A 26,556-nucleotide genomic window follows, 5' to 3' on the forward strand; every position below is an offset into this window, starting at 1 on the left:
AAGCCTTTCCTCAGTGCCAAAGCAGTTTCACCCCAAGGCGCAAGGCAAGATGGATCATGTTGTGATATATAAATAATTATGATTCATTAAACAAATGGGTGATTATATCAAAATAAAACAAACAGATTGTAGAACTTAATTACACCCCCATAAAGAAATAAAACAGACCCTTACAAGGTCAAGAGGCCTAAAACCTCCTTACTATCCTAAGAATAAAATATAGTAGAACTTTAAATCTTTAGGCACCTTTTCGTCCAAGTATGCATGAATTATGACTGGTTGTAGAGATAACCCTTTTAGCTTTAGCTGTAAGAAAACCCATATATTAAATACTTAGCAAAAACCTGTAGAATGTATATGTATATGATATAATTAATATGCATGAAGTAGCTAAGATAAATACTAAATATACCCTGTAGTAGGGGTGTGCAGATTTGGGAAACTGGTCCCATTTCTGTCACCCAGCCGGCTGCTTGCTTTTACCATATAATAAACTATTATTTGAAACTTATAGAAACTTGAGACTTTGTTTATCACAATGTGAATGGCAGAAAAGAATTTATTACAGCAGCAAAAAAAAATGCAAAACTCCTGTATCGTGCTTTCAGATCACGGGGACTTCATTTGCAGTTCTGAAACAGGTAATATGTAAAATCCAGCAGTAAGTGTTTTGAACTGATCTGTTAAGAATCTTATGACTGGAAAATAGCAAACATGGGTCTGGCCTTGTCCTTGAGGCATTTAACTGAGGGGTCCCAGCTCAGGGCTTGTTGGCTGAAACTTTGGTACTCTCTGGTGACAGCTGTCTCCAGAGGACAAGCTACATCATGAGTGGCTACCTGTGGATCCCCATCTCTCTCTGTTAAGTCTTTGAAGTGAGACGGGCTGAACTTGGACTGTAATTGCTTATCTTTGAAAAGAAGAAAAGTGACCTGGCCAACCACGGATCTTAAAACCTGGTCTCAATCTCATTGCAAAGCTTTGGAAAACCTTATATTTGCTATATTAATACTCTAAAACATTTGATACAGTATCACCTGGGAAGGAACGAGAATATGGGGATTAGGAGAGAAATTGTGAAGTGAGATAGCCACAAATAAAGTTGAAAAGGAAAATATAAGCCTTAAAGGGTTTGTTATAGGATGTCTTATTTGATATTTTTTGTAGTCCTGATAAAATCAGCAAGAGCATACTCATGAAATCTCAAAACGAGATATGCTTAGGAATCACCCTAATTACAGAAATGCGCTGGTTTGGCTGCAATAGAGTTAATTTTCTTCACAGTGGCTAAGATGGGACTGTGTTTTGGATTCATGCTGAAAACAGTGTTAATAATTCAGAGATGTTTTAGCAATTGCTGAGCAGTGCTTACACATAGCTAAGGCCTTTTCTTCTGCTCCTCACCCCACCCTACCAGAGTGGGTTGGGGGTGCACAAGGAGTTTGGAGGGGACACAGCCAGGACAGCTGACCCCAACTGATCAAAGGGATATCCCATACTATGTGGCATCATTATCAGTAATAAAAGCTGGGGGAAGAAGAAAGGGGTGGGAACATTTGGAGTGACTGTGTTTGTCTTCACAAGTAACTGTTATGAGTGACTGAGCCCTGCATTCCTGGAGATGGCTGAACACCCACCTACCCATGGGAAGTGATGAATGAATTCCTTGGTTTGCTTTGCTTGTGTACATGGCTTTTGCTTTCTCTATTAAACTGTCTTTATCTCAACCCAAAAGTTTTCTGACTTTTACCCTTCTGATTCTCTCCTCCATCCTGCTGGTGGGGGAGTGAGGGAGCGGCTGTGTGGTGCTTAGTTGTTGGCTGGAATTAAACCATGACAAGGGAGGAGATGTATATCAGGAGATGTATTTCATTTAAAGTAGGGAGGTATTAATGTCATTGTTTAAGGCCCTGGTGAAATCTCATTTGGGGTACTGTGAAAATGTCCAATCAATTGTTCTATAGCTGAGCTAAGGTTGAAGTGACAGAGAGATAGAAGAAAGTTAGGTACATCACCAGAGAGCTTAAGAGTCTTTCATAAGAACAGATTTTAGGATGGCTCAGCTTGTTTACTTCAATAAAACAAAATCAGAGAGGAGACACAAGTGCTGTCTATAAATATATCAGGAAGGTAAACATGAAGGATGAAAACCATTTAATTTTCAGGGCAAAACCACAAGAACAAACAGGTGTGTACTATTCAGTAATAAATATATCAGGAAATTAGAACACTGTTTCTACTCATTACTGCAATCGAATTATGAAACAGCTTTTTCATGGAATTAGTGGGGGCAAAAATATACCTGTTTTTAATATGGCCCTTCATGAATGTACGAGGTGATTGTACAACAGAGCTTTCTGTACTGGCAGGGAACTAGGCCCTGTCATTCAGGAGGACCTTTCTGTTCTGTGTTACCATGCCAGTCCATAGTACAAACAACAGAACATTTTGTCCAGATTTATGATTCATAATACAGAAGGAGCCGTCAGTCAAGCTGAATAGTAGGCAAGGTTCAGAAGTTTTTACATATGCAAAAGTTAGATTGTGCTACTGTGACTTCGGTAAAGCATATGATGTCAGCATTCTATAGAAAAGAACAGAAAAAAAGGAGATAAGCAAAAGAGTTCCTAAGTCAGATGAAGAAAGTGCAGGGAAGTTGCAGATGGCAAGAAGTTTATCAGCAAAGTTCTTTAAGGATCAAGTCATAGGCCCAGAGTTCTTCTTGGATGCCAATATAAGTATATATGATATTACCCCTTGTTTTCGTGCTTTGTTCTGCTTTTGTGGTACATACTCTCTGAATTTAGTCCTGTGGAATCATTACAACTATTGAGAGCAGGATCTGTAGCTGGTCCACTTAGCAGAGCCTTAAAATCAGTGTGCTGAACTTCCCTAATACACAGCACAAGATTAACAGGTTAACTGGCCCAGAGATGCCAGTAGAGCTACTCACCAATGTTAATTCAACTTATGTAATCAATCCACAACTCAACCTCAAAAAAGAGAAATAAAGAAAAGCTGTATACTATGAGTTGAAGATGTTAAATTTATTGATATAACACTAGATTTGTTTCAACACAAAGCAAGCTCATACCAGCAAGCTCATACTAGCAGGGAATTAAATAATATTTAATTTGAAACGTGCCATTGTGCATTTTCTGGAACCTTTTATACCATTAAGTGCCTCATCACACATAAATTACTGAAATGGAATAATACAAAACTCTGAAGGTTGAGGATATTTAGATGTTTCATTGTCTAAATAGTTTGCTTCAGAAATGCATCTGGTCCTCTCTCTCTTATGCCAGGGCAGCAGTGATTTTATCACTAGTGTGTGTGTCATACTTGATCTTCAGTAGCAGGATTGTGAGCACTTCACTGTCAAACCTGTGGCAGAACATCACTCTGTTATTTCTTTGCTTCAGAAGCTGCTAATCAGTGATGCAGAGGGTAACTCAACTCTTTATCTTCAATGAATCAATCTTTTTTACGTATGAGTGTGCCTGTGTCACAGAGATATCTGTAATTCAGTCATACAAAAGGCTGATAGCATTTTAAAGGTCCCCAAAAGGATTTATACATAGTCAATGTGTATTCTGAGTTCCATGCTAAATAATGCTTTAGTTCCTGCTCTTTCTGTTCTTACTGTGTACTTCACATACTTGTATATGGTTGCTTGAAAATCACAAGGGTACAACTACATCAAATCACAGTTTTACCACTATGTTTCTTTCCTCTCATGATATAAATCACTAGGTAGAGTGCTGTCATCAACTCTAACAAGAGGAAGCCATAAAATCTCTTTCCCCAACAATTTTAAAATTTCCACCAGCAGTTTTTTGCAATTTGTGCTTTATGTGCTGTTCTTCTCAGTCTAGGAAAGAACTAACTTCAATGGAAATATGTAGAAATTAAGCTGAAATATTTTAGCAACACAGCTTTATTTAAAGTAGAGTTGAAATAATTAAAAAATGCAAGTCAGGTATTCATGTCCTTGTCTTTCTGAACATCCACACAATGGTTCATTGCAATGCTGGGAAGCTGGCATGAAAGTCTTTATAATTAAAAGAAATAACTACACCAACATACCCAAGGTCCAAATGTTCTAAAATATTGATGTATTAATTTTACAGTTTTATTAAAAAAGATAAAGAGATCTAACCAATGCCAAAGATACACTCTTCAGTACAACAAAGTCCACTAGATGGAGGCACTTCATCTGCAGTAAGGAATAAGCTGAAGTACAACAGTTTAAAATATATACTATAGAAATACTATTGATGTTGGCAGAATTTTGAGGGAAACATTTTATCTTGCCCAAGTTTGTCTATTCTAAAAAATTAAAAATCAAAGAAATAGTCACTTTTACTATGAGCCATGAGCCATATGAGCCATCTCATAAAACTTAAGTGTTAAACAGCTGTGCTGGAGGCTGTAGGTTTACATGTGGCATATGCTGCATCTTTGGAATTCTTCCTGAACTCCTGCAGAACGAAGAACACAACACAATTTTTCTCTAAATCCCCTTTATATTTAGTCACTAGCTCAACAAAGTCTGCTTTCCCAAGTCCTTGGACAGGGTCCCTGGTTTTAAGGGCTTTTCCCTTCAGCCCAAGCTTTTATGTAGCTTTCAGGTACGTTAGATTTTACAAAGGTGGTCACAGACTGACTTTCCTTGACCTTACTTGTTCTGAAATAGAAATTGTAATAACAATACTTACTTAATAAACATGATCAGTGTCTGTCTTTGTGGTGCTTCCATCCTACAAACTTCACATAACCTTCCACCTGATTATTATTTGCCAATAATTTTGATCTCTGTCAACTTAAATCCTTGTTCCAGGTGGCATCCTCCCACAGATGATGATCCCTCAGTGCTTGACTGACAAGATGCATAACACCAGAAAGGAAAACGAAATATGAAAGTCAGCCTTCAGAATCATTTTGACATTTTTATGATATTACCGAAGAATTTTAACATAAATAGAGAACATTGTTGATGAGGTGGCATTTTAAAAAGAGATCTTTTTATTCAAAAGGATTTTTCTAAGAAAAATCTGTTCCTTAGCATTTTAATTTCTGTAGTTGTGTTCTAGGAATATCTTGTTTTAAGATTAAAAATGGTGCATTTATTAACTAGATTAGGAAAAGCAAGAGGAGAATGATAAAAATAAATCTGTAGGATGAAGAAATGTTATTGAAGGCTGCCATCAGTGGCTGTTGGATTAAAATGAAATCACTGTGTTTGCACCACTATCCTGTGCTACTACATGTGGATGTTTTAAGCAGGAATGAAATGAGAAGAAGGAATTGATGCCATAACCAAGCAACTGTCCACTTCTTTACATGTCTTCAAATGCCTTTGAAATTTGGCTGTTTCACTGTGAGATTGATCACACTAATAAATTCAATAGTGCATAAAGCAAACTAAAAGGGAAAAGGTTTTCTTAACTTGAAAACTTATTGAATGTTATTTTTTATTAGTGATATGAAGGAGCTTTCTTAAAGGTAGGTTCTTTCTACAGCCTTCCGAATACTTTAACCTCTTTGGTTATGGAAGCTGCCTTAGAATTTCAAGGAGTAATTATATCTAATAGCACTTTAGCTCCTTTCAATGATACAAAGAGTTCAGAGATAAGCTAACTGTATTCCAGTCTTGCAGATATTGTTGTCTATATGACTGTGTAGGTTCAAACATAGCTTACTTTTTGAAGCAAGATTTTGAAATGATGTTGGCATTGCTTGGCTGCAAAGGCTTCCAGAAGATACCTAATTAATCTGAACACTGTCATTTTAGAGCAGATTTGTATTTGTGTTTAAGTACTGTGTATACTGGCTTTTAGACAGTAATCATTATATTTCCACTTGAAATAACAGACTGTTCCTATCATGTTCAAGTCCACCAAAGCATATTATGAACCTTTACAGACCCAATTTTACTACATATTTATCCTTTTCCATTACTTCAAACATTGTCCCTACATGTTCTGGTGGGCAAACAAGAACATGGATGGAAACCTAGGTTTTTGAAATAGGAGTTCATTAAATGAGAGTGTTCATGTTACTGATTCGGAGAAAGATTTGCTGTCCACTGTGTTTTCCTCCCTCTGACAGCCCTCTGCCTCTCCTCTTCCCTGACACCCACCCCCACGAAGGCAGTCTCTCCAGGTGAGGCCCCAGCCCAGCCTGGGCTCACACTGGTGACTGCTGCAGAAAGAGGTGGGGCTGCCACAGCCACAGCTCCCTCCACCCTTCCACCGACCTGAGTTCAGCTGTTGCTGCTGCTGCTTTGCCAGTGCCAGAGTCGTCCCTGTGCAGTGTAATTCCAGCATCCTTGGAGCATCCAACAGCTGCCGGGCACTTGCAGCTCTCTCATGAATTTCTTTCTTTTTCTTCAAGTGGCTGACTTCTTGCTTCAAGGCTACTATTTTCCATCTGCTCACAGAAACACTGTAAGTACAACTTCTGCTGTGTCTCCTCAGTTATTACCTCTGTGAAATTCATCTGTCTTGTACTGAATAGTAGGAGTTACTAGTTAAAAGAGGTTTGTTGCGGTCTCTGCTCCTGTTTGAGGTATTCAAGTGGACCATTAGCATTTTAGTTTTTAGCTGGATTAAAACATGAAATGAAATCAAAACAACTAAAAATGTTGGTGGTTTCCTGGTTGCCTTTTTCCTACATTGTAGCTAAATTGACAGTTTATCCTTTCTCTGAATGCTGGTGCCTAGTGAATAGTGGAAGTGAGAAGAGAAGCATTTCCATCCCTACTTATTTGCTGGAATGAGTTTTGTAAAGCGCAAGGAAGAGAAGCTTTAATGCATATTGATAAACTCTTGGGATGCTGAGGCAGTTAATCCTGCTGCCTGCTGGAATGCAGCTGGCCAAGGATGTTTTAAAAAGGAGCTAAGCTGGGGGGTATCAGTTTGTCTCAGCTCCTTGGGTTCTGAAGCTGAGGTAAAGGAATACATGACTTTAGGGACCTCAGATGGCTGCAGCAGTGTGATTACACATTCAAACTAAAAATCATCCCAGGACCTGAAGGCTACAGCAAAAGGGCCCATTTCAAGCTGTCCTGTTTCCTGACCTGGTTTGGTATGACCTGAACTCCATGGTGTCACCTCAACTCTGTATTCTTAAAGACATTTCACATAAATGTTGTATTATCTATGGATTGGCCTCTCTTTAATTGCATCACTAGGAGCTGCAGAAAGGATATCAGTATGTTAACACTCTGAAGACATCATAGACTAACTTTTCGTATTGACAGTGCCAAAGATATTCAGAATGGGAGAACACACTTGCAGTTCTGGCCAAGTTCCCACTAAAATTTGCACAGTTGCCGAAAATGTTGCCTTTTATCTGCATAAAACCTCACATAATTTTATAATTGTTTTTTACATTCTGAATTGGAAACTGTGGGAGTGAGTATGGCACCAGCCATACAGAGAATTGATTTAAGACACCAATATAAGGGGCACTATCTGAGAGTCTTGACTGTCTTTTCAAACTTCTTATGCTCATTTGAGTTTGTTTTTGCTTTTGTTTGTTTGTTTTACAGTGCTATTCCACTGTACTTTATCCTGACAGGAAGGACTGATTAAAAATAATAAATTATCAGGTGTTTTAGTGATGTTCTGTCTATACTTGCCTCAAGGATATGGAATACACATCATAGGAAAACTGCATTTTTCCCAGAGGGAATCCATGTGTAATAATGAATACATATTCTGCAGCATTTGAAGTTCTCATTATGCCTCCTGTATTATTACTCTTTCCATCTCCATTTCTCCAGATAGTTTCTGTGTTTTGAATATATGGTAGAAATAATTGTGCCAAAAGTTTATGTAATTTTCTAACATAAGCCAGAAAGGAATTTGCCTTTTTCCAGTCTTTCAACACCTACTGAATGAGTTCAGAACGTGCTAATGCTCACCCAGTAGAGTGTATGGTCTGGTTTACCATACCTTCATTACCATCTTTCTGAGCTGAGCTTTTTCATGAAAGACTGGCTATTTATAGCTCTGTTACTTGTTTGATAGCTTACCACTAGTATTCTTTAAACATCTGCTATTGACCTGATTTTACTCATGATCCAAGTGCAGGAGTTTAAGGGAAGAAGTCTTGGTCTCAAGGAGCCCTTCTGGCATAGGGTCTGGTCACTTCAAACTTTTTGCTTCGGGGTCTCATGTTCTAAACAGCATTAACAACTTCCAACCTAGCTTCTGTGTCAGGGTTCATTGACTGGTATTTATTATGTGGTTTAAAAAAAAAAAGTATTTTTCTGTATATATGCATGAATAGCCTCTTGGGGTACCCTTGAACTACATAATGGCAGAATGACTGTGATTGTATATGTTTCATTTTCAGGTATCTTGTTGAAGTATGGAATTTGTATGGAAACGAAGGTGGTATCTTCAGCTGGGCTGTATATTGATAGTGAATTTGGTTTATGCCAATCTAGACTATCAAAAAGAAACTCCGCCAAGCCTGGGTGAGATTGACCATCAGTGCTGGGAGGTATCATCCCATGGGTTGGTGGAGATGAAGAAACTCAAGGTAGTAGATACAGTCATCGCTCTCTGGGACTTCATGATGTTCCTAAAGGAATCCCCTAAGCCCAAGCACAATGAACTCTTCAATGATTTAGCCCAGAACTTCTGGGATATGTATGTAGACTGTGTGCTCTCAAGATCCCATGGAATGGGCAGAAGGCAATTAACATCTCCCAAATATTCTTCCACATACTCACACAGAACTTTAGAAGGTAATTATAGGATATGGTGTTAGTCTGTTATGTACTGACATTAAAATGAACCACTGCTTTAACCTTGCCCTTGATTGTTTAGACAACTCAATATAATAATTTCCAGTTTTCTATCTCTACTTGTCAAAAGTGTTTGCATCTTTCAAAAGTAGCTGCTTTCACAATACATTAGTCACTAGTCGTCAGGGCACTACATTTCTATATTTAACAAAGTGTAAAATATGTTGGGTATGCACATGGGAGTGTATGGAAATGGATGCTGAATTCTCTGTTTATCACTGTGTGCATATCAATGATAATACATTAATACAATAGTTACAATACTATTCCTGGTATTCAGACTTCAGTCTCAGCTTTGGGGAATTATCCCTCTGTGAAAAGGGAAGACTAAATCCCTGACCGTTTGAACCATATTCTTCCCGTTAAAACTACTAACACATAATGTGATTTAATGGTCACCGAGAATCACTAAACAGTGACAGATTCTGGTCATCATTGCCTAGGATGAGTACTGAGATCATGTACTGGCTTTACATCTTACTAACCAGTCCTAGATCTGTTATCTTCCTTCCCCCTCAGTAATGGACTTTTTTTTCTGATGTATCCAGTCAGATGATTTAGGTTTTCAGACTGAAGATGGAGATCATTTAATCCTGGCTTTCCTAACATATTGCTTAGACAATAACTACCTTTCTTTCATAATCTTGCAGGGTCTGCTTTCACCAACCGATTTTAGGCCGAAAGGGGAGAAAATTAAGATACCTCAGCAAGGCAACATCAAAATGAAGGAGCACAAAAACACAGCATATATTGTAGATGCTTAGACAAATCCTTTGGCATGGTTAAATTTTTTTTTTCTTTTCCTTGTATAAAGTTCTTAATCACTGCTAAACTGATAAGTATATAAGCCCCCACATTGTCACTTTTGCTTTCCTGTCTTGCAATCGACCAATCTTGCCTTTTGCACACTGCATGGTCTGAATGATTTTGTGTTTTGAACTTTGTTTTACCTTTGTTCTCTCAGGTAAGATTGTAAGTCTGCATGTGTCATATTTTTGTAGTCTTGTCTTTTCCAATAATTCTCTTTTTAAAAAGTTAATTTTGATGGAAACCCAGTATATTTTTATACATTAAGCAATGCAGAAAATGTCAACAAACATATTTTATACAGTGTCTGGCAGATACTACTTACTTCTAAGAATTGAAAAACCAGAAATGTGACATCAAGCTAACAAGAAGGATTATGCTCATTGTAATGTCTTGTGCAGTCTAAACTTTGTATTTTATCACTGCTTATTCTAAGCTATGGATTAATTAAAATATTTTTCTAAGTAGCAAGGTTTGAATACTAGTAATTTTCTTGTCTATTAATATGTTATTTGAAAAGCCACCACTACATTACATTAAGAACAGTGCTTTATGCAAGCCTGCAAATAAGGTGATGCAATCCATCCCCGTCACAGCAGGCAACAGGTGGGAAGAGACCCTGAACCAAGTGGTTTGAAAGACTGAGAGACTGACTTGACTACTGCTCCCAGTGTAAACCATTGAGCATGGATAAAATAATTCATGGAGATTAACCACCTAGATAATCCAGTTCTTCTGAGCACAAAAAGCCTAAGAAATGCTGACTGTTCTCCACTTTACTCCTTGGGCAATGCAGCTTGTTCAGCCCTTGTTGTATTCTAGACTGTTATGAGATTCCAGCTGTTTTTTATTATTGTAGGAAAGAGTACTTATGCAGTAATGGCATATAAACCTTCATAAGTAACAAGAAATCCATCCCACATAATGCCTAGCTCATATATAGTTTGTAAAATATCCAGCAAGCCTCATAGATTTGTAAATGTTTATTTAGGTAAACACAATATTGAACCACATCTTCTAAAATTTGTCTCCTACAGTATTTTGGAGAGGGTAAAAAAGTAGTGAGAGATTTCTCTTTACCCATGAGACTTTAACAGTTCCAGGAGCCTCTAGGTAGTTGCGAACTGAGGTTTCTAAAGCATTCATGTGGGCAGAGCTCAGCTCACAGTATAAAGCATATTTTAGGGAAACTGCCTTTTAGACCAAGATTGGACCATCTCCACTCCTACGCCCAGAGAAATAAAACCAAATTATTTTATTCCCCTCTCCCACTGCCTCCTATGCAAATTTTTATGTTTGTATATGTATTTATATGTAATTATGAAACACTTCTTGATTTAATGAGTATCACTCTAAGTTCCTGATATAAATAATATTTTAAATACACCTTTTCTTTTGAGCAAACAGAGGGAGTCATGACGTACCCAAATCCAGCAGTTTCAGGAATCTGTTCCAGCAATATCCAGTTTATAAAGAGGCATACTATATTGCACTGGCAACAAATGTTTTAACTGTCATGAATCAAATAAATAAATTCCCCTTGTTCACAAATAATTTTATTCATTACCTACAGAATTGTCAAACTATAATAACATTTTAAAGGTGATGTTTCCTGTATGAATGGTCTTTTAATTGAATGTAAGAGCAAAGTATCCTATGCAATTTTAAAGGCTTCATCTTTCTTCAGTCTTTCTTTGAATTAGCTTTCTGTAGGAGATAAAGGTGCTTAGCATCTACCATAATTGGCTGCAGAATGCTTGAACAATCAAGTGCTATGGTCACCCTGTGGCATCTGCCAAAGGGGCAGGTGATTGTGAACCACAGGAACACAGCACCATAAGCAGCAGCAGCAAACAAATTCCAGGTGGACATACTATGATGGACATGTCTATGACAGAGCCATGGAAAGTCACAGCTGGATACCCCAGGGATGTCTGCCTGAGGGATTAACATGGAAGGAATGGGAAGACCTTTTCTTCTACCAGTACTCCTGCTCTTTTCCATCCCTAGGCTGTCCCAGCAGGGACAGCAAGCCCAGTTTCTTGGATGTCATGTGTCCCCTGCTCCCTTGACAGCCAGACCATGGTCCATGGCTGGCTGGGAAAATCAAATGTTGTCTGTGCTGCAGCAAGCCTTGTGTTAGTATTAATTAATTAAGTATAAACGTAAGCATTTGGGGAAATTCTATCCCCTTTCTTCTCCAGTCGTTATTAATTTACATTAATGCTCAACTAACAAGAGCATTTGCTTGCAGTCAGGGTGTCTGTAGCAGAAGCACAATGCAGGTGGGGGAGATATTCTGTGGGGCTCACTTTGTGCCTGATTTAGTTTTTGCATAAGCAAAACTGATTTCCAGTTAAAAGTTCTTTATCCATACCTTGGCTACACTCTACTGCTGTAGTCTTTGCTCAAAAATTGGAAGGACTTACAGAATTCCTCTAAGTTTTGTTTTTATTTTTAAATAGGCCTTTGCCTTGCTGCCAGTAGTAATGAGTCACCCACATATTCACATATGTGCAAGCATGTAAAAAACCTTCTAAATATCACAGTCTTTGGTCTCCTAGCAAAATATTTATTGTTTGGTTTTAATCGTGAAAAGACAATGGAGAATACAATCTCTCAAGCAGTAATAAAGGAGCAAAGCTGCTGCAGAGTTGTCAGAGAAATATAAACATAAATAACTGAGCAAGACTTTACTTGACACAGAGGACTTCAGTAAGAGAATATCTATATACCTTAGCTAACATTTCTTGCAGGCAGGTAAGAAATACACGTCCAGAGTTGTTTTATAAAACATACCTAAACTTCATCAGGATAATTTTGGGAAAAAATGTCATAATGAAAGTAGATTATAGTTTAAAAGTATCAGTCAGCAGAGGGCCAGTTTAGAGACTTTTCTAAACTTCAAGTACCATTTTTCATATAGCTGTTTTACTTTACTTCATTATTTTCTTAGAGTTCTTATTTTTATAAAATTTAAGTAGACTATTTTGAAACAAAAATATAGCAAATTCTGGCATTGCCCAAATTAAGAGAGAAGAAAATATCTTAGAAACTGAGCTATCTACATAAAAGTCTGCTGCTTACCAGCTTGTGTTGGTATTCTAGAGGTGCTAGGGTGGAAGAGGATGAGTTTTTGTTGGAGATAATGAGTAATAGCCCAACAAATAATTAGATTAATAAGACAATTTAAAGAGCTGTGGACAACCCTTAAGGAGCAGGACATTTCAGCATGTCTCTCCAACAGGCTCAGAGAAACTGTTGGCATAAACAAGCTTTTAAGTGAGAGTTTAGATGAAGACTGAGAGAAGTAGGTGTCAGAAGTCCTGATGCTAAAGGTGGCAATTCAAGAAACAAAATGGACTTGGACAAGAACGACGTGGGTATGGTATCCAGGAAAATGAAGAACTGAATGTGTTTATGTGAAGGTTTGTCACCCTGCTCAATGAGATACTTAAACTGCAATGTGTGGAATGTGTCGGCAAGAGATGGAAATATAAATAGCAGACCTACTGATGGTGGATACTAGCTCACAAAGTTATTAGACTAAACATACCTGTCCACCATACTGTACAGGGTACTTTATTAAAAAAACATCCCCATATTCTTATTAATTAAGGGAAAATACAATTTTACTCTCAAGATGTTCTAAGCAATTTATCAAAGCATTACAAATAGATTTTATCCTGTATCTACATATAGGTAACTATATATTAATACTCAAAGCACTGTTTGGAACATTGTCTATTCTACAGGTACTGATTTTTTCTTGACAGAGTCCAATGTTTTATCTCTTTTGATCTTTTTTTGAGCCCCCCTTTACAGAGGGCTTTCCATGAGCAAGGTCTGTAACAGCCAGTGGCCCTTGAATGAATTGACGAGGTGTACTTTCAACAGTTACTAAGCGACCAGGCCCGATCTGAAATACAAAATAAATACACTGCTTGACTTTCATGTTAGCATTTAAAAAAGATGAAAGTTAAATCATGAACTGTCTTTTGAAAATATTATTCAACTGGTGGAGATGCCTCCGAGGTTTCTGAGGCCCACTGAAAATATCCTTTACACTAAATTCACAATTTGTTCCCATCAATAAAAAAAAAAAAAAGGAGAATGTTTTTCAGCAGGTGATTTTATGTGCTCTGCTTTTCTGCCTTCATTTGGATCTTATGAACTGAAAAAAAGAAAATCAAGCTTTTATTACAATAGAAGTTTGCTGTGTAATGCTATTTGGATTTGTATAGAATATCAGCCACAGATTTTGTCCTCAGAATTTCGCTACACATTAGTACTTCAAAGGAAAAAAAAAGGAACAGACCCTCTTTGCAATTGCCTATAAGTACTGCTCCAGGAAGACTCCAAGACTGAAAGAGGCATACCCTTTACAGTCTCATTACTACTCTTTATACTGAATAGGTTTAGGTCTTTGAACAAAAATTCCTGAGTGACAGCTCTGTCTTCTAACTGTGACCTACTGAAACAAAAAATGCAACTCTTTGAGTGCATGTGGATCACATTTGATTACTTGACCTTAACTGGTTTGCAACAACCATCTTAGCTTAATCTTCATCTTGTGCTGCTAAGGGTGTTTGCCAGAGAGGAGGGAAGAAAATTGTTGCATAAAAAAACTTTCTAGCCATATCTGTAATCTGTAATTCTTCTAAGCAATGCACCCAAGGAATTTTATATGACGCTGCTGATGTATTAATTTTCTCAATACACTTATTTTGCAAAATGGACTAATTTTTTTCCTGTTTTTATCTACAGTTATTGAAATATAGAATCATGAAGATTATAGAATCATGAAGATATTTTCTTGTTAAATCCTCTTCCTCAAAGAAATGAACAATCTTGGCTTGAGGTTCAAGCCTCTAAAATAAAATCTAACAATATATTTCTCTCTACTAACAATTGTCAGATCACCCATGTTTATATCTAAATTTTTCAGATACTTTCTGCAAAATATTGCTGTTTAACAGTATCAGTGATGTATATGCAAGTAAGTAAACTTTTCCAGCCCACTTCATCTTGCATTCACAGATGCTTCCCTCCATATCTTTCTGAAGTTTAGGACAAAGATAATTTGATAAAAATCCTAGTCCGGCACTCTTGAGACAATCCCCTTGCTTCTCACTAAGCTTATCTCTTCTTCATCATATCAAATGTGAACTGCCTCTTTACTTTTTCAAGTTTCAGCCACCTTAGTTGTCATTATTCATTCATGGTGGAGAGCCCATGATAATAGAATCTCTCGTCTTGTACAAGTTTGAAAACAGCACCTCAGCTTGTTTCTCCTTATGTGTAAGAGTAACTTATAAGCAGCCATGAAACTATCCCTCCCCCTAAAATCCTCTTTAGCTGTGATGCTTACACAGAAACAATCCAGCTAGCTCAGAACCAGTTATTGACTAGAATGGGGATTCTCTCATGTCTTACCACATCTTGTCAAAACCCAACATCTAAACATGCTCTTAGGCCTGAATGAGATCTTAACAATGGCTTTTATTTTCTCACACTTGAATTAACTGACAGAAATGAGAAAAAACCCAAGTTTTCTGCAGATACAATGACTGGCTTATCTGCAGACAGTCAGGAACACACAACTGACAAAGAACCCCTCTTTGTTGGGGTTTGGATGTATTAGAGACCACACATTTTTCCAACAATAAATGAAGGAGATCTTGACCTCAGCAAGGTTTTCATGAGTGGCTGCCTCAGAAGAGCTACATGACAAGTAGCATAGGGACCATCTTGCCCACACTTTTTCAGAGTAATCTGCAGATCTGAATCTCATTCTGACCAACTACTTGCCTGAGGATATGTCAGAACGGGAAACGGTGGTTTTCAGGAGATACAGAGTCTGTCTTATATACTTGGAGCTTGTCAACATAAACATTCTTAAAGAAAGCATAAGCAGCAGCACATATATAGCCAGAATAAACCCCAAACCACTTTCATATTAATGAAAATAAAACAGTGTCATTGAAGATTACTTACTGTTGTATGCAGGCCTTCAATATCAGTAGAATGGACTGCTCCAGTTTGAGTCTTTACTTTAGGTCTGGAAGCGTCTATTGCTTTTTCCTGAAGCTTTTTTGCTTTCTGAAGATAAAAAAAAGGCAAAATTGTTTTAATCTGAATTAATTGCGTCATTTGCACTTGTTCAAAAATATACTAACAAAATGACAAAATAAATGAGGTGATAATCCTATTTCCTTTAATTGTAATACCATCCCTCTGGCTCGTAACTCTTTCTTGTACTGAAGACCTGAAAACAGAATAAATGGACGTGGCATTGCAAGGGCGGGAAGGGAATCCTCGCTGGCTGTGACCTGCGGGCTGTATTCTAACACATGGATGTGCATTAGCTGCTGTGAGCCTTCACCGCCACAAGAGCGCACTGTTGCCTCATGATCAGCTTGTCACCCCATGCTCAGCACACACCTACATCGCCTTTCAGTCTTCAGCTGTTCTGAGGCATCACAACACAACCTCAATACATCCACGTTGAATGTTTTATTTTTCTGAACCTCATGAGCCCATCCCTCCAGCTTGTCAAGATCCTTTTGAACAGCAACCCCACCTCCCAGCATATGGATTGCTTCCTCCAGCTCAGTGTCAGAATCACAGAATGGTTTGGGTTGGAAGGGGACCTTAAAGATCATCTAGTTCCAACCCCTCTGCTGTGGACAGGGACACCTTTCATTAGACCAGGTTGCTCAGAGCTCCATCCAACTTGCCCTTCAACACCTCCAGGGATGGGGCATCCACACCTGGAATGGGGATGTGATGAGGATGGATAGTGATCCAATATGCAAGTAATCAATGAAAATGTTAAATCAACCCTATATTATCAACCCTATAATAAACTCTGAGGAATACCACTCAAAACTGACTGCTAGTTAAACTTTAATCACTGACCACTGTCCTTTGAGCCCATCAGTCCAGCCAGTTTTTCATCCAACTTGTAGTCCACCCGTACGTAGTTCAGTCCGTATCTCCCCATTTTGGCTACAAGAAGGCTACCACAAGACAAAAACCTTGCTAAAGTCAAGAGAATAGACATCTACCTTCCTCTTTCTCTAGAACAAATAATTTTTTCAGGCAATCACATTGGCAAGGCATGACTTGTCCTTGGTAAACCCATAACAGACAAACTACTTATCCCTCATGTGCCTAAGATAGCTTCCCAGGGACTCAGTTAAAACTAATGAGTCTGTAGTTCTCCAAATCCTTTTTGGGCCCCTTTTCATTTCTAATTCTAACATAGATCTTTACCACAGGCCAGGGAGGTGCTTGCACAGGGAGAAAATTGTTTTCCTTTACATCTTAGGGAAATGAGGAAAAATTAAATTTAGCTGCCAAAGCTTTGTTTAAGTCTGATTTCATTCATTCTACAACTTAATCTAATTCCCAAACAAGGACTCCAGTATTTTTTATGGTTTTTAGGGAAAGCACAAGTATTGCTAGAAGAAACTCCTTCATAAAATATTTCCCATCCTGAAAGATGTTTACTGTACTAAAAATAGCATTAGAAAAAATTAAGAAAAAATTAAGAGAAGTAAGAATGAACAGACTTTTAGTTTCAACAGTTTCAGGACAAATATACATAAATACACACACCCCTCAATTGCAAGTGACAAGGTTGATCCTCAATCTGTGATTTTAATCAGAAGAGCAGGAGGATCAAAGCGAGTACATCTTACAGTTACTTCTTCTATGTCTGTGTGAATATAAAATTTACTATATTCTAATTGAATAACCTCATAATTCATTAAGAAACGTCTCTGGAACTTTGCAATTATAACTACACCATCAACGTAAATTTTTTGCTCCATCAGATTTCTTACCTTCAGTGCCTCATAGTTTGATGTCCGAGTCAAGAAATTTTCCCAAGATTTATTTATCATTTCCCTCTGCTTACGTGTAGCTCGGATCTGTAATATAAATGAGATTTACAAGGTGCAATACAGTCCTATTCTCATGAGCTTTTCTGAATTCTCTGCTCGTGCTGTTTGAAAGGTGTGTTCACCTATGCCCCTTTAGCTACCTTAGATCATCCCTCTCACCTGAAATTGGATAATAATGTCGTAGTAAAGTACTTGTTGTTTAAAAACTTCATTTATGCACTGCCTTTAAAAACAAAAAGAAGCTTACTTGCTCTGTGCAAGCTCATTTTCCTCCCTTGCAACACATATGTTGGACACATATGTTGCAAGAGGTCCAGCTCATTAAGGAATACTTTCTGTATATTTTTACTCTCAAATGCTGAACAAGAGAGGTAGAATCAGTTCAGGTAACAAAAGTGCAGTTATCACAATGCATGACAATCCCTCAAAAACACTAGCATGAGATTTTAGATAACTGGACCAGCTGATCTTACTTTCAGAAAGCAGGAGAAGGTGAGACAATAGATGAGAAAAAATGCCAAACACTTGCCTTATAACTAAAGCTGGAAAATATCTATACCTGCTCATCCTCAGCATGCTGGGAAGCCCAAAGCCCTACTTTCTGAAGTAATGAAGCTCTGTGAATATTCAGCCAAGGGAACTCATAACAGAGGCTTACATTTTGTTTTAAGAAGCAGATGTAGTTGTAATTGGTACTTTTAATTGTTATCTGCTACAGATGAACACAGCTGCAACTCTATAGCAGCATAATGATAATTTCTCCTCACACCATTGCTGATGCATCACTGATGACACTGCATCATTTTTTCATGTTACTCTCTAAATACTGGGAAAATTGTAGTATTTGGGAGGACTGATGTTAACCTAGTGTAATTTAAAGGTAAAATTTTGCTGCTGAGACAGATTACACCATTTTCAAGCAAGGTAGACATATAAAAGTCTCAACATTTTATAATAAGAAAATCTGCATATAAATTGACAAAAAAGCTTACACAGGCTTTACTTATTTACATATTTAAATACTTCTTGTCTTACTTTTCTATATATTTGGTTCTCTTCTTGGATTTCTTGGTGGAGTTGACTTTCAATCAATTGAGTCTGTACAGTATTAACTGCTTTTCCAATATCTTCTGATACCTTTGAAATTCTTTCCAAGGCATCCTCATCTGACATAATAGGCCTGAATTCTTCTTTTAGTTCTGCACATATTTCACTCCAAACTTCTCCAACCTGTGTTTGAAACAACACCACACTATTTGATATTGATCTCATTTTTCAAAATTACTCAATCATTCAAAATGTAATAGAGCAACCATGTCTCTCCTTACTGTTGTTTGACTTGCCAGAATTTTTATGCAAGGTTAGCCTTAACTAATGCTATGCCAAATTCATTCACGAATGAATTTGCTCCCTAAGCCTTCCCAAGCCCAAGCTTGATTTCACAGAGGAGTAACTAGAATGTTGATAAGTACAGAAATTCAGAAGAAATATGGATAACTCTTAAGATATCGAACTACAAGAGCGAAGTGTTGTGTCCTACTGCCTGCTCCTTAAAATCTTAAATTGCAGACATTACCAGAGCAAACTGCGACATGAGGCATGAACAGAAGTTGGAATTATCAACGAAAGATCGAGTCTTGCTAGTTCCTGAACACTTTAACCTCTCTTTGTTCCTTAAGCAGAAAATTGGCATAAACTAAAGGATCTTTTGAGCAGGACGACTCTTACAACGCTTGTTATCCTGTTCTAGTTTCCTATAGGCATATCTTTCTTAACTTTAGACAGGATGGATGCATGGTTACTGCATGTGGGGATAAAGATGGCAAAGCACAGAAGAACCTTTATCATAATGTGCATTTAATATAATTTTTAATAGTGTCCCCCATAACTGACCTTACTGCCCAAAAAGGGAATCCTACTCTCCTACTTACCAGTCCTGCCCCAGTTTCTTACTCCTAGTGCATTCCTGCTCTTGAGCTGGCAAACAGCTAAAACTACTTTTTTCTGAGGTGTTTTTAACTAGCATTAGTTTCTAGTCTTATTTTCTGTGTGGTCACAAAGATTTGTAGCAGTACAAGGGACGAGTCTGGGGATTGTTGCAATGCTGGAGGTGGGCTTGTTTCTTTTGATGGAAAATACTGGTTTATACTCTGTGAAACTATAGGTGACTTGTGACATAGGGGACGGCTTCTGAAGGATTACTTGTTTGTCATATCCTGAGATATACTTGTTATTTTTGGAAATGCAGATACAGTAGTAATATTTTCTTGAACAATACTCACTTTAAAGTCAATATAACGTCGAATGATAGCAAGTGTAACAAAATCCTCAGCAGATAAGCCAGGTAAATTTTCAAAACCTAAAAGAATATTAATAATTGCTATATTAACAGTATTATGAATTTATCTTAAAATATAACATTATAAGAGAAGACATTATTTATCATATAATCACATGCAAAATCTTCATCACACATACACCAATCAGTCATTCTTGATCTTGAGCAGCCTTTAGCTGATAAAACCCTCGTTTTCTCCATAATAAGTTCTCTATACTAAAATCTTTACTTAGGAGTGGCTCTATTGACCTTCCAATCACTTGGAAGGCCAGGATGGTACTGCATTTGCTACACTTTTGTGGTAAGGGTTGAATCTTCTGTTAAAGCAGACAAACATTTGAATCTACAGATCACGGTTTCTAAAGCAGCAGCTCAGCACAAATAGAGTTTGTTTTAACTGTGAAGCAGCCAATAGGAAAATTATATTAGTGTTTTGTTTCAAAGCTGTGTAAAGAGGGCGTCCTTCATACTGTAGATTTGTGCCTTCAGCACAATGCCTCAAGCATCATGACTCCATCTTTAAAAAATACGTTTCCACTATGTGCAAAAGAATAAGTCAGAGAAGGACAGTTGCTGAGACTATGTATAATTTTTTTTAATATTGAATATTTTTGATTATCTGAATATTTTTGAATAGTGAATGTTAATTGTACTTAAAAAAATCGATATATAGTCTATCAAATCTCTTTCTAGACTTCATCATACCATCCGTGTGCTAACTGGGAATGTAGCATTTGTATAGAGTATATTATATCATCTTTTGAAGCTAAGAAATGCCATAAATAATGACCATTTAAAACTGCTTTTCTGGATCACCATGTTACAGGCTGTTGTGGAGCCCAACAGTAAGGGAAAGATGCCGAAAAAAGACTACAAAAATATTGTCATATTATATTATCTGCTTTCATGTCATTTCAGTACTTCACAGGAGACATTACAATATATATAACTAACATAAAAGGCATGTGTGAATACAGGAGAAAGTTCGAAAAAAATCTCATGCTGTTTTGTTTTAGTAAAGAATTCAGCTGTGATCCAACATTTAACATAATCAATGCTAATAAAAATTAGTAAGAACCTGGGTTACAACAGAGGAGACACTAGCTACAGATTATTAGAGAAACTAAGGATGTTTTCAAACCAGTTAATTCTCTAGGTTACCCAGGGAACTGGTTGAAGCAATCTCAGAACAATTACTGATCACCTTTGAACCTGTGGAGGATGGATGTGAAAAAAACAAAAATGAGGCTTATTTTTAAAGGGAAAAAAGACAAGCTAGAGAATACTGATTCGGTTCAGTTCCTGAAAAAAAAACCCAAACCTGAAACCAATAACAAATAAAGCTTAAGTGGCTAAATGGTAACAGTGAAAAAAAATAATATCCACCACGAGTTAGTAAAAACTAAGACCTAACTTTTGTCCATAGACAGATAAAAAAATCCTATGCATGTGGAAGAATTTATCACTTATCTTGACTGACTTCAATCTAGGTTTTAAGACAAGGATGTAATGAGTATTCATATTCAGTGTGCAAACAATGAAGAATTAGGAGGGACCACAGCACTTTGAAGGAAAATATTAAAATGCAAATTAATCTTGCCAGTCTGAAAAATTATCTAAACATACTGAATTTAATTCAGTAAGGACAAATAAAAAATTCTAAACGTAGGAATAGCTATCTATACAAATCCGGGATGGTAGATGACTGAACAAGAATCTAAGTCAAATAAGCAAACAATATCATGCTACTACGAATACAGCAATTGTTACATTACTGTCTCTGAATGTTTATTTACGAGATGAGTAGAGCAACATAGCTCTATTTGGCTATGAGGCTTCTGCTGGAGTATTGTCAATTTTGGGACACTACAGATCAGGAAGAATTTGAATCAACCGGAAAGACTCCAGAAAAAAAATAATTAGAAGCTATGCTGGAAAATGAGAGAAAATGAATGAGTACTGTCTTTCTAAATCTAGGGAAATAAATGTAAAAGTGCTAAAATATGCGAAAGAGATATTGTGTGTGGGAAAACAAATTACAGAGAATTTCAAGCAAATTTCAGGTTTAGTCTAACAAAAACTCTTCCTAATAATTAGAGGAGTCTTCCTAACTTCCCTAATGGTAGGGGCAGCAAAGTACTGAAGAAGCATTGAAATCCCCAAGAATAGGGACTTTTAAGAACAGAATGAGCAAGTATTTATTAATAACAGTATTGGTGATGCATCACAAAGTTTTCTTTGACCTTTTTTTTTTTATAGTGACTTTATTGATCACCAGGGAACAAGTTCAGTTTAATGACAAATAAGACACTGACAAGGCAATTCACTAGTCTTACCCAACTTGCAAAATAATGAATAAAGTTTTGCCCGCATGTTCTCTGAAATTTCCATGATGGCAAAGCTGGGACAGCTGGCAGGCACAGGAATGACCTTTTGCTGTCTCTGGAAGCTGCTAGCAATAGGACTCTTCATGTCTAATAATTTCAAAACATAAAACCAGAGTAGAAGAATGAAGAAGTAGTATGTTCACAAACCTAGAGGAAATCCAACTTACTTTGTGGACACCATGAATCATTTTGATAGTTTGGCCAGCAATTTGAACATAATTCAGGCCAGGAAATTTTAACTGGCATGATTAAAAATTTGGGAGAACAGTACTCACTTCTTTTTACAACACATAACACAATGCCTTTTGTGGAAGAAATTAAGTAGTTTAACTGTCCAGCATTAGAAAAGGTGGTCATGGTTTTGTCCAGTATCTGGTTCATTCCTAGCTGATGTAGAAAATGCCATATAGTGGCCAGAAAGAAATGAAAAAAAATGAATAAATAAAATAAAATAGAAAATAAATGAAATAGAAGATCTTTGGGGGTTGGTAAGAATTACAGCCTAAAGCTATAAATGCTGTTATTTACTTTCATCAGGTTCAGACTACAAAAGCAAATACTGTCATTATTTTATCTAATCAGTGGAACTGCTCACAGTTTCACATGCATCATAAAACTTACCAACAACCCTTCCATATTGATCACGTCTGACTCCCAGCTCCAGCTCCTCCTGTCTCCATAACTGTATTAGAAGGCTAGCTGCTGTTTGAGCTTTCTCCCCTCGCCAGGTATTGATGTGCAAAGTGGTTTTAGGATTGCCACAAAATTCAACCAAGATTCCAAGAATTATATTGCACAGGTTCTTTTCCTTTAACTTGGTCAAGGGAAAAGGAAAAAAAAATTTAAACTGTTCAAAACACAGTGATGTCTATGTCTCCCTTCAGAGAAATTGTGTAACATGTAATCAAGTAACTGCAAGCTTTTTATCACTACTATTCCCACAAAACTTGTATAAACTTGTAAATCTTTCAAGTTTCTGGAATCCTGCCATGCAAAGCTCCATAAATCAAGGAACACGAGGGGAACGAGTGTAGGATCATATAAGATGTGCATTCCTGTGTGTAGAATTACACAGCAGGTTTTGTGTACGTGCCTCCAGGCTCACATGCTGGCGAATATACTGCTACCAAGATTTACTGCTGTCAGAAATAGACCATGAAGGCAGTGGCTGAGCGGTACCACTCGGCTTCTCTTCTGGTTTGTGGACAGATCTTTTAGCAGCAGCTGAGAGGAGGGAAGGGTCACCCAGAGGAGCTGTGGATGCCCCATCCCTGGAAGTGTTCAAGGCCAGCTTGGATGGGGCTTTGAGTGACCTGGTCTAATGGAAGGTGTCCATGCCCATGGCTGCGGGTTGGAACAGGATGATCTTTAAGGTTCCTTCCAACCCAGGCCATTCTATGATTCTGTGAGTCTAAGGGTCTGCAGCCTTAAGGACACCAAGGGCTGACAGTACAACCAATGACAATGAGGAGGGAATGAACGGAAGAAGGTGCATTTTTATTTTGTAAAAGGTGAAATGTCTGTGCCAGCTCTATGTCCAATACCCCTGAAGTAAGCTACACAGACAAAATACATGTATGAAGTAACTTTAAACATAAAAACTTTCAAAGCCATGAAGTGTATACTAACCCTGCTCTTACTAACTTCAGTACGAAGTAGAGAACTGAGGTACTTTTCTAAACAGAGATGTCATCCAAAGTAAGAGCATAGCTAGAGTTTTCTTTTGAAAAATAGTATAATTTTGTTAAATTAAAAACTCCCTCTGTCAAATATTTATTAAAAAAAAATAAAAGCAGACACATGGAAGATCCTACAATCATTTTTGAGCAGATATCCAGGTCTGTCTCAGGGAATTAAATACACCGATTTTTTTATTAGTATTATGGTAGTCTTAGGAGATACTGTGACAAAAATAATGCAGTTTTACATGTTGTTTCCTATTCTTTCATTCTATAAAAACAATAATAAAAATACCTACTGCCAACAAATCCAGAAGACGAAAAATGCCCTGTTTTTCAAGAAAATGATCCTCTGCAATGTAACATCCAATGACACAGGACCTTAAACAGAAGTAATTTCACCATGTAGAGACACTTTTATGCTTTAGAACATTCTACAAGCATCTCATTTATTTTACTGAATTGCACAAATATATTTGGTATGCAATATGTTTCATATCTTCAGGGAGTAGAAAAATCACGTTTCATATGCCTTTTCATTTGCATTGTATAACTAAATATGCCCTGCTTGACTGCTCTTTCTCCTCCTGCAGGTGGCATGCCTTCCTTGTACCAGCCCAAGAAATTTGGCAAGTTCATGTGAATTGGACTAGAACGTGTATTGGAACTAAAACTAACTCAGTAAAAGATGTTAAAATTTAGCTAGATCATGGCCCTGATCTGGTTTATTGCAGGGCTCTGCAAAATCAAGAGGGTGAGACAAGCAAGACTTGTGTTTTTTGGCAACAGTTTGCTTCTCCTGGCTTAAAATCATCACAAAGCCAGCATTCTTGTTGCTATTGCTTCCTTAAATTGCCTCCTTCTGTTATTTCCTCAGTTATGGTCATTACAGAGAAATGAAAGGGATCTTCTGTATCAGTCTTTTCTCCCAACAGACGTATTTGGTTTCCAATGTATTTACCAACCTCTGCCTTAAAATAAATTAACTTTTTTTATCCTCCTATGTATTGGTATTCTCTAATAGCAATCTTTAAAATATTTCTAGCCCAATATAGCCAGTTTACAAACACTTCTTATGTTTACACAGTTTTCTGTTAATATTGGTCTATTCTTGCCTTGTTTACTTCTGTGAAGTTATTTACAGACTCTAACCATATACCTCTCTTAGAAAGTCTTGAGTAACTCTGCATGTCAGGAGGTCACTGTGTGGGGGGTTAGGTTGTCATACTGAATCCCTATTTAGAAAACCTTACCTGCAGAATATTCAATTTCTTTTCCATAATTTTTAATTAGTCAAATTTTATGAAGGATTTTTATACATTATAAATAGAAGAAAGGCATATATGTGCAGAGAAAGGATATAGTATTGCAGGCCTAAAAATTACAAGACTTGACATTTTTCAGAGTTACTGCTGCTAAAATACTTTACTAACCACACGCAGTCAAGTGCACTGAAGAGGAGATAACTGTGGCCTAATCCACTACATAACTCCTTTGGATCCATCTTAAGGAGCGGGATAAGTATACCAATTCCTTCATAGCTGAAGACTTCCTGTTGAAACATTTAATTAAAGCAATATGTTTCTTAAACAACATTTACTAAATAGGAAATATGTAAGGAAATACAATGCAAACTGGGAAATGTAAATATTTGCATTGTAATATTTTTTAGCCCACTTGTTAGACCAGGATATAGACGTTATGACATACATAAGAAAAAGAGATTTTCAGTTTTTCCAAAGTGCTAATCTCATTTGTTTACACACTTTCATATATTAATTTCAAAATCATGTAAGTTAGCAATGAAATAGGTTCAACACTTCTTAGTGGATTTCTGAGTGGTTTTGCACAGAAACCAGTTGCCAGACCCAACCTGTTAGCAATCAACTACAGTTGACATCTGCTTTTGAATTAAAAAAAAATCAGTATCCCTTAAATGAAAATATAACAAGTTTTGACATTTTCTGCACAGTATAAGATAGAAAGATACATACCTTTCTGTGGAGATCATTTTCACAGAGAACAGACAAAATAAATAATGTATCAGTTTGGATTTCCAGTAGAATGGCATCTTCTTTCTCTTTAGATTTGTTTGCTGCATACCTTAGGATGTCTGTAAATGAATATATTTTATTTATGTGAATGTTCAATACACAACTCAGAATTCTATTACAGCTGCTACTTTTCAAAAAACTCAAATTTACACTAAGGGATTTTTAAAGTAACCTACTTGTCCTGTTCAGTTTTATCTCCTGTGTTTTATAATAACTTACAGAAGTGCAGCATTGATGCTGTAGTTTCATGGCCTTTACTCTTGGTGGCACAGTTTTGATAGTAATTTGCACTGATCAGTCTCTGTGCTGTCCCTTGTATTGGGCCAGTACAAGAAATTCAGAGAACTGATCTGAATTCAGGGACTCTCAGAAAAAAGCAACAAACTTACTGGTTTGCCCTACTGTACAGCTTCACAAACATTTGTACTGACAGTGGAAATGTAGAAGAGACATAAAATACTACCACTGCTGAGAAAATCAGCCTTGGAACCACTATGTGAAAGAGGACATTAGGACACAAGACTCCCCCAAAGCAAGAAAAGCTACTTAAATCTGCT

The 26,556-nt window shown here is 37.0% G+C and overlaps 2 protein-coding genes across 4 annotated transcripts in view; one reads left to right on the plus strand and one right to left on the minus strand.

Moving 5' to 3' along the window:
* The window catches only part of LOC127477617 (GTP-binding protein 10-like), a 54,112-nt gene that overhangs the window by 12,662 nt on the left and 14,894 nt on the right, over window positions 1–26,556 (minus strand). For 2 of the 3 annotated variants that reach the window (XM_051802127.1, XM_051802128.1), the window contains exons 14-22: window positions 25,940–26,058; window positions 25,379–25,497; window positions 24,245–24,326; window positions 22,888–23,080; window positions 22,216–22,353; window positions 19,824–19,900; window positions 18,577–18,771; window positions 17,482–17,568; window positions 15,629–15,733 (exon numbers count right to left, since the gene is read on the minus strand). In XM_051802127.1, the coding sequence (XP_051658087.1) occupies window positions 15,629–15,733; window positions 17,482–17,568; window positions 18,577–18,771; window positions 19,824–19,900; window positions 22,216–22,353; window positions 22,888–23,080; window positions 24,245–24,326; window positions 25,379–25,497; window positions 25,940–26,058 (1,115 nt within the window). The remainder of the gene's footprint in view (window positions 1–15,628; window positions 15,734–17,481; window positions 17,569–18,576; window positions 18,772–19,823; window positions 19,901–22,215; window positions 22,354–22,887; window positions 23,081–24,244; window positions 24,327–25,378; window positions 25,498–25,939; window positions 26,059–26,556) is intronic. The other variant, XM_051802129.1, reaches the window with a different exon arrangement.
* On the plus strand, window positions 8,368–9,814 carry FAM237B (family with sequence similarity 237 member B). The gene is made up of 2 exons (XM_051802135.1): window positions 8,368–8,764; window positions 9,475–9,814. The coding sequence occupies exons 1-2, from the start codon at window positions 8,383–8,385 to the stop codon at window positions 9,498–9,500; spliced, it is 408 nt and encodes a 135-aa protein (XP_051658095.1). The 5' UTR covers window positions 8,368–8,382; the 3' UTR covers window positions 9,501–9,814.

This window comes from Manacus candei, unplaced genomic scaffold (genome assembly GCF_025592945.1).
Source record: "Manacus candei isolate 608988 ecotype Guabito, Panama unplaced genomic scaffold, ASM2559294v1 h1tg000056l, whole genome shotgun sequence".
NCBI classification, from domain to species: domain Eukaryota; kingdom Metazoa; phylum Chordata; class Aves; order Passeriformes; family Pipridae; genus Manacus; species Manacus candei.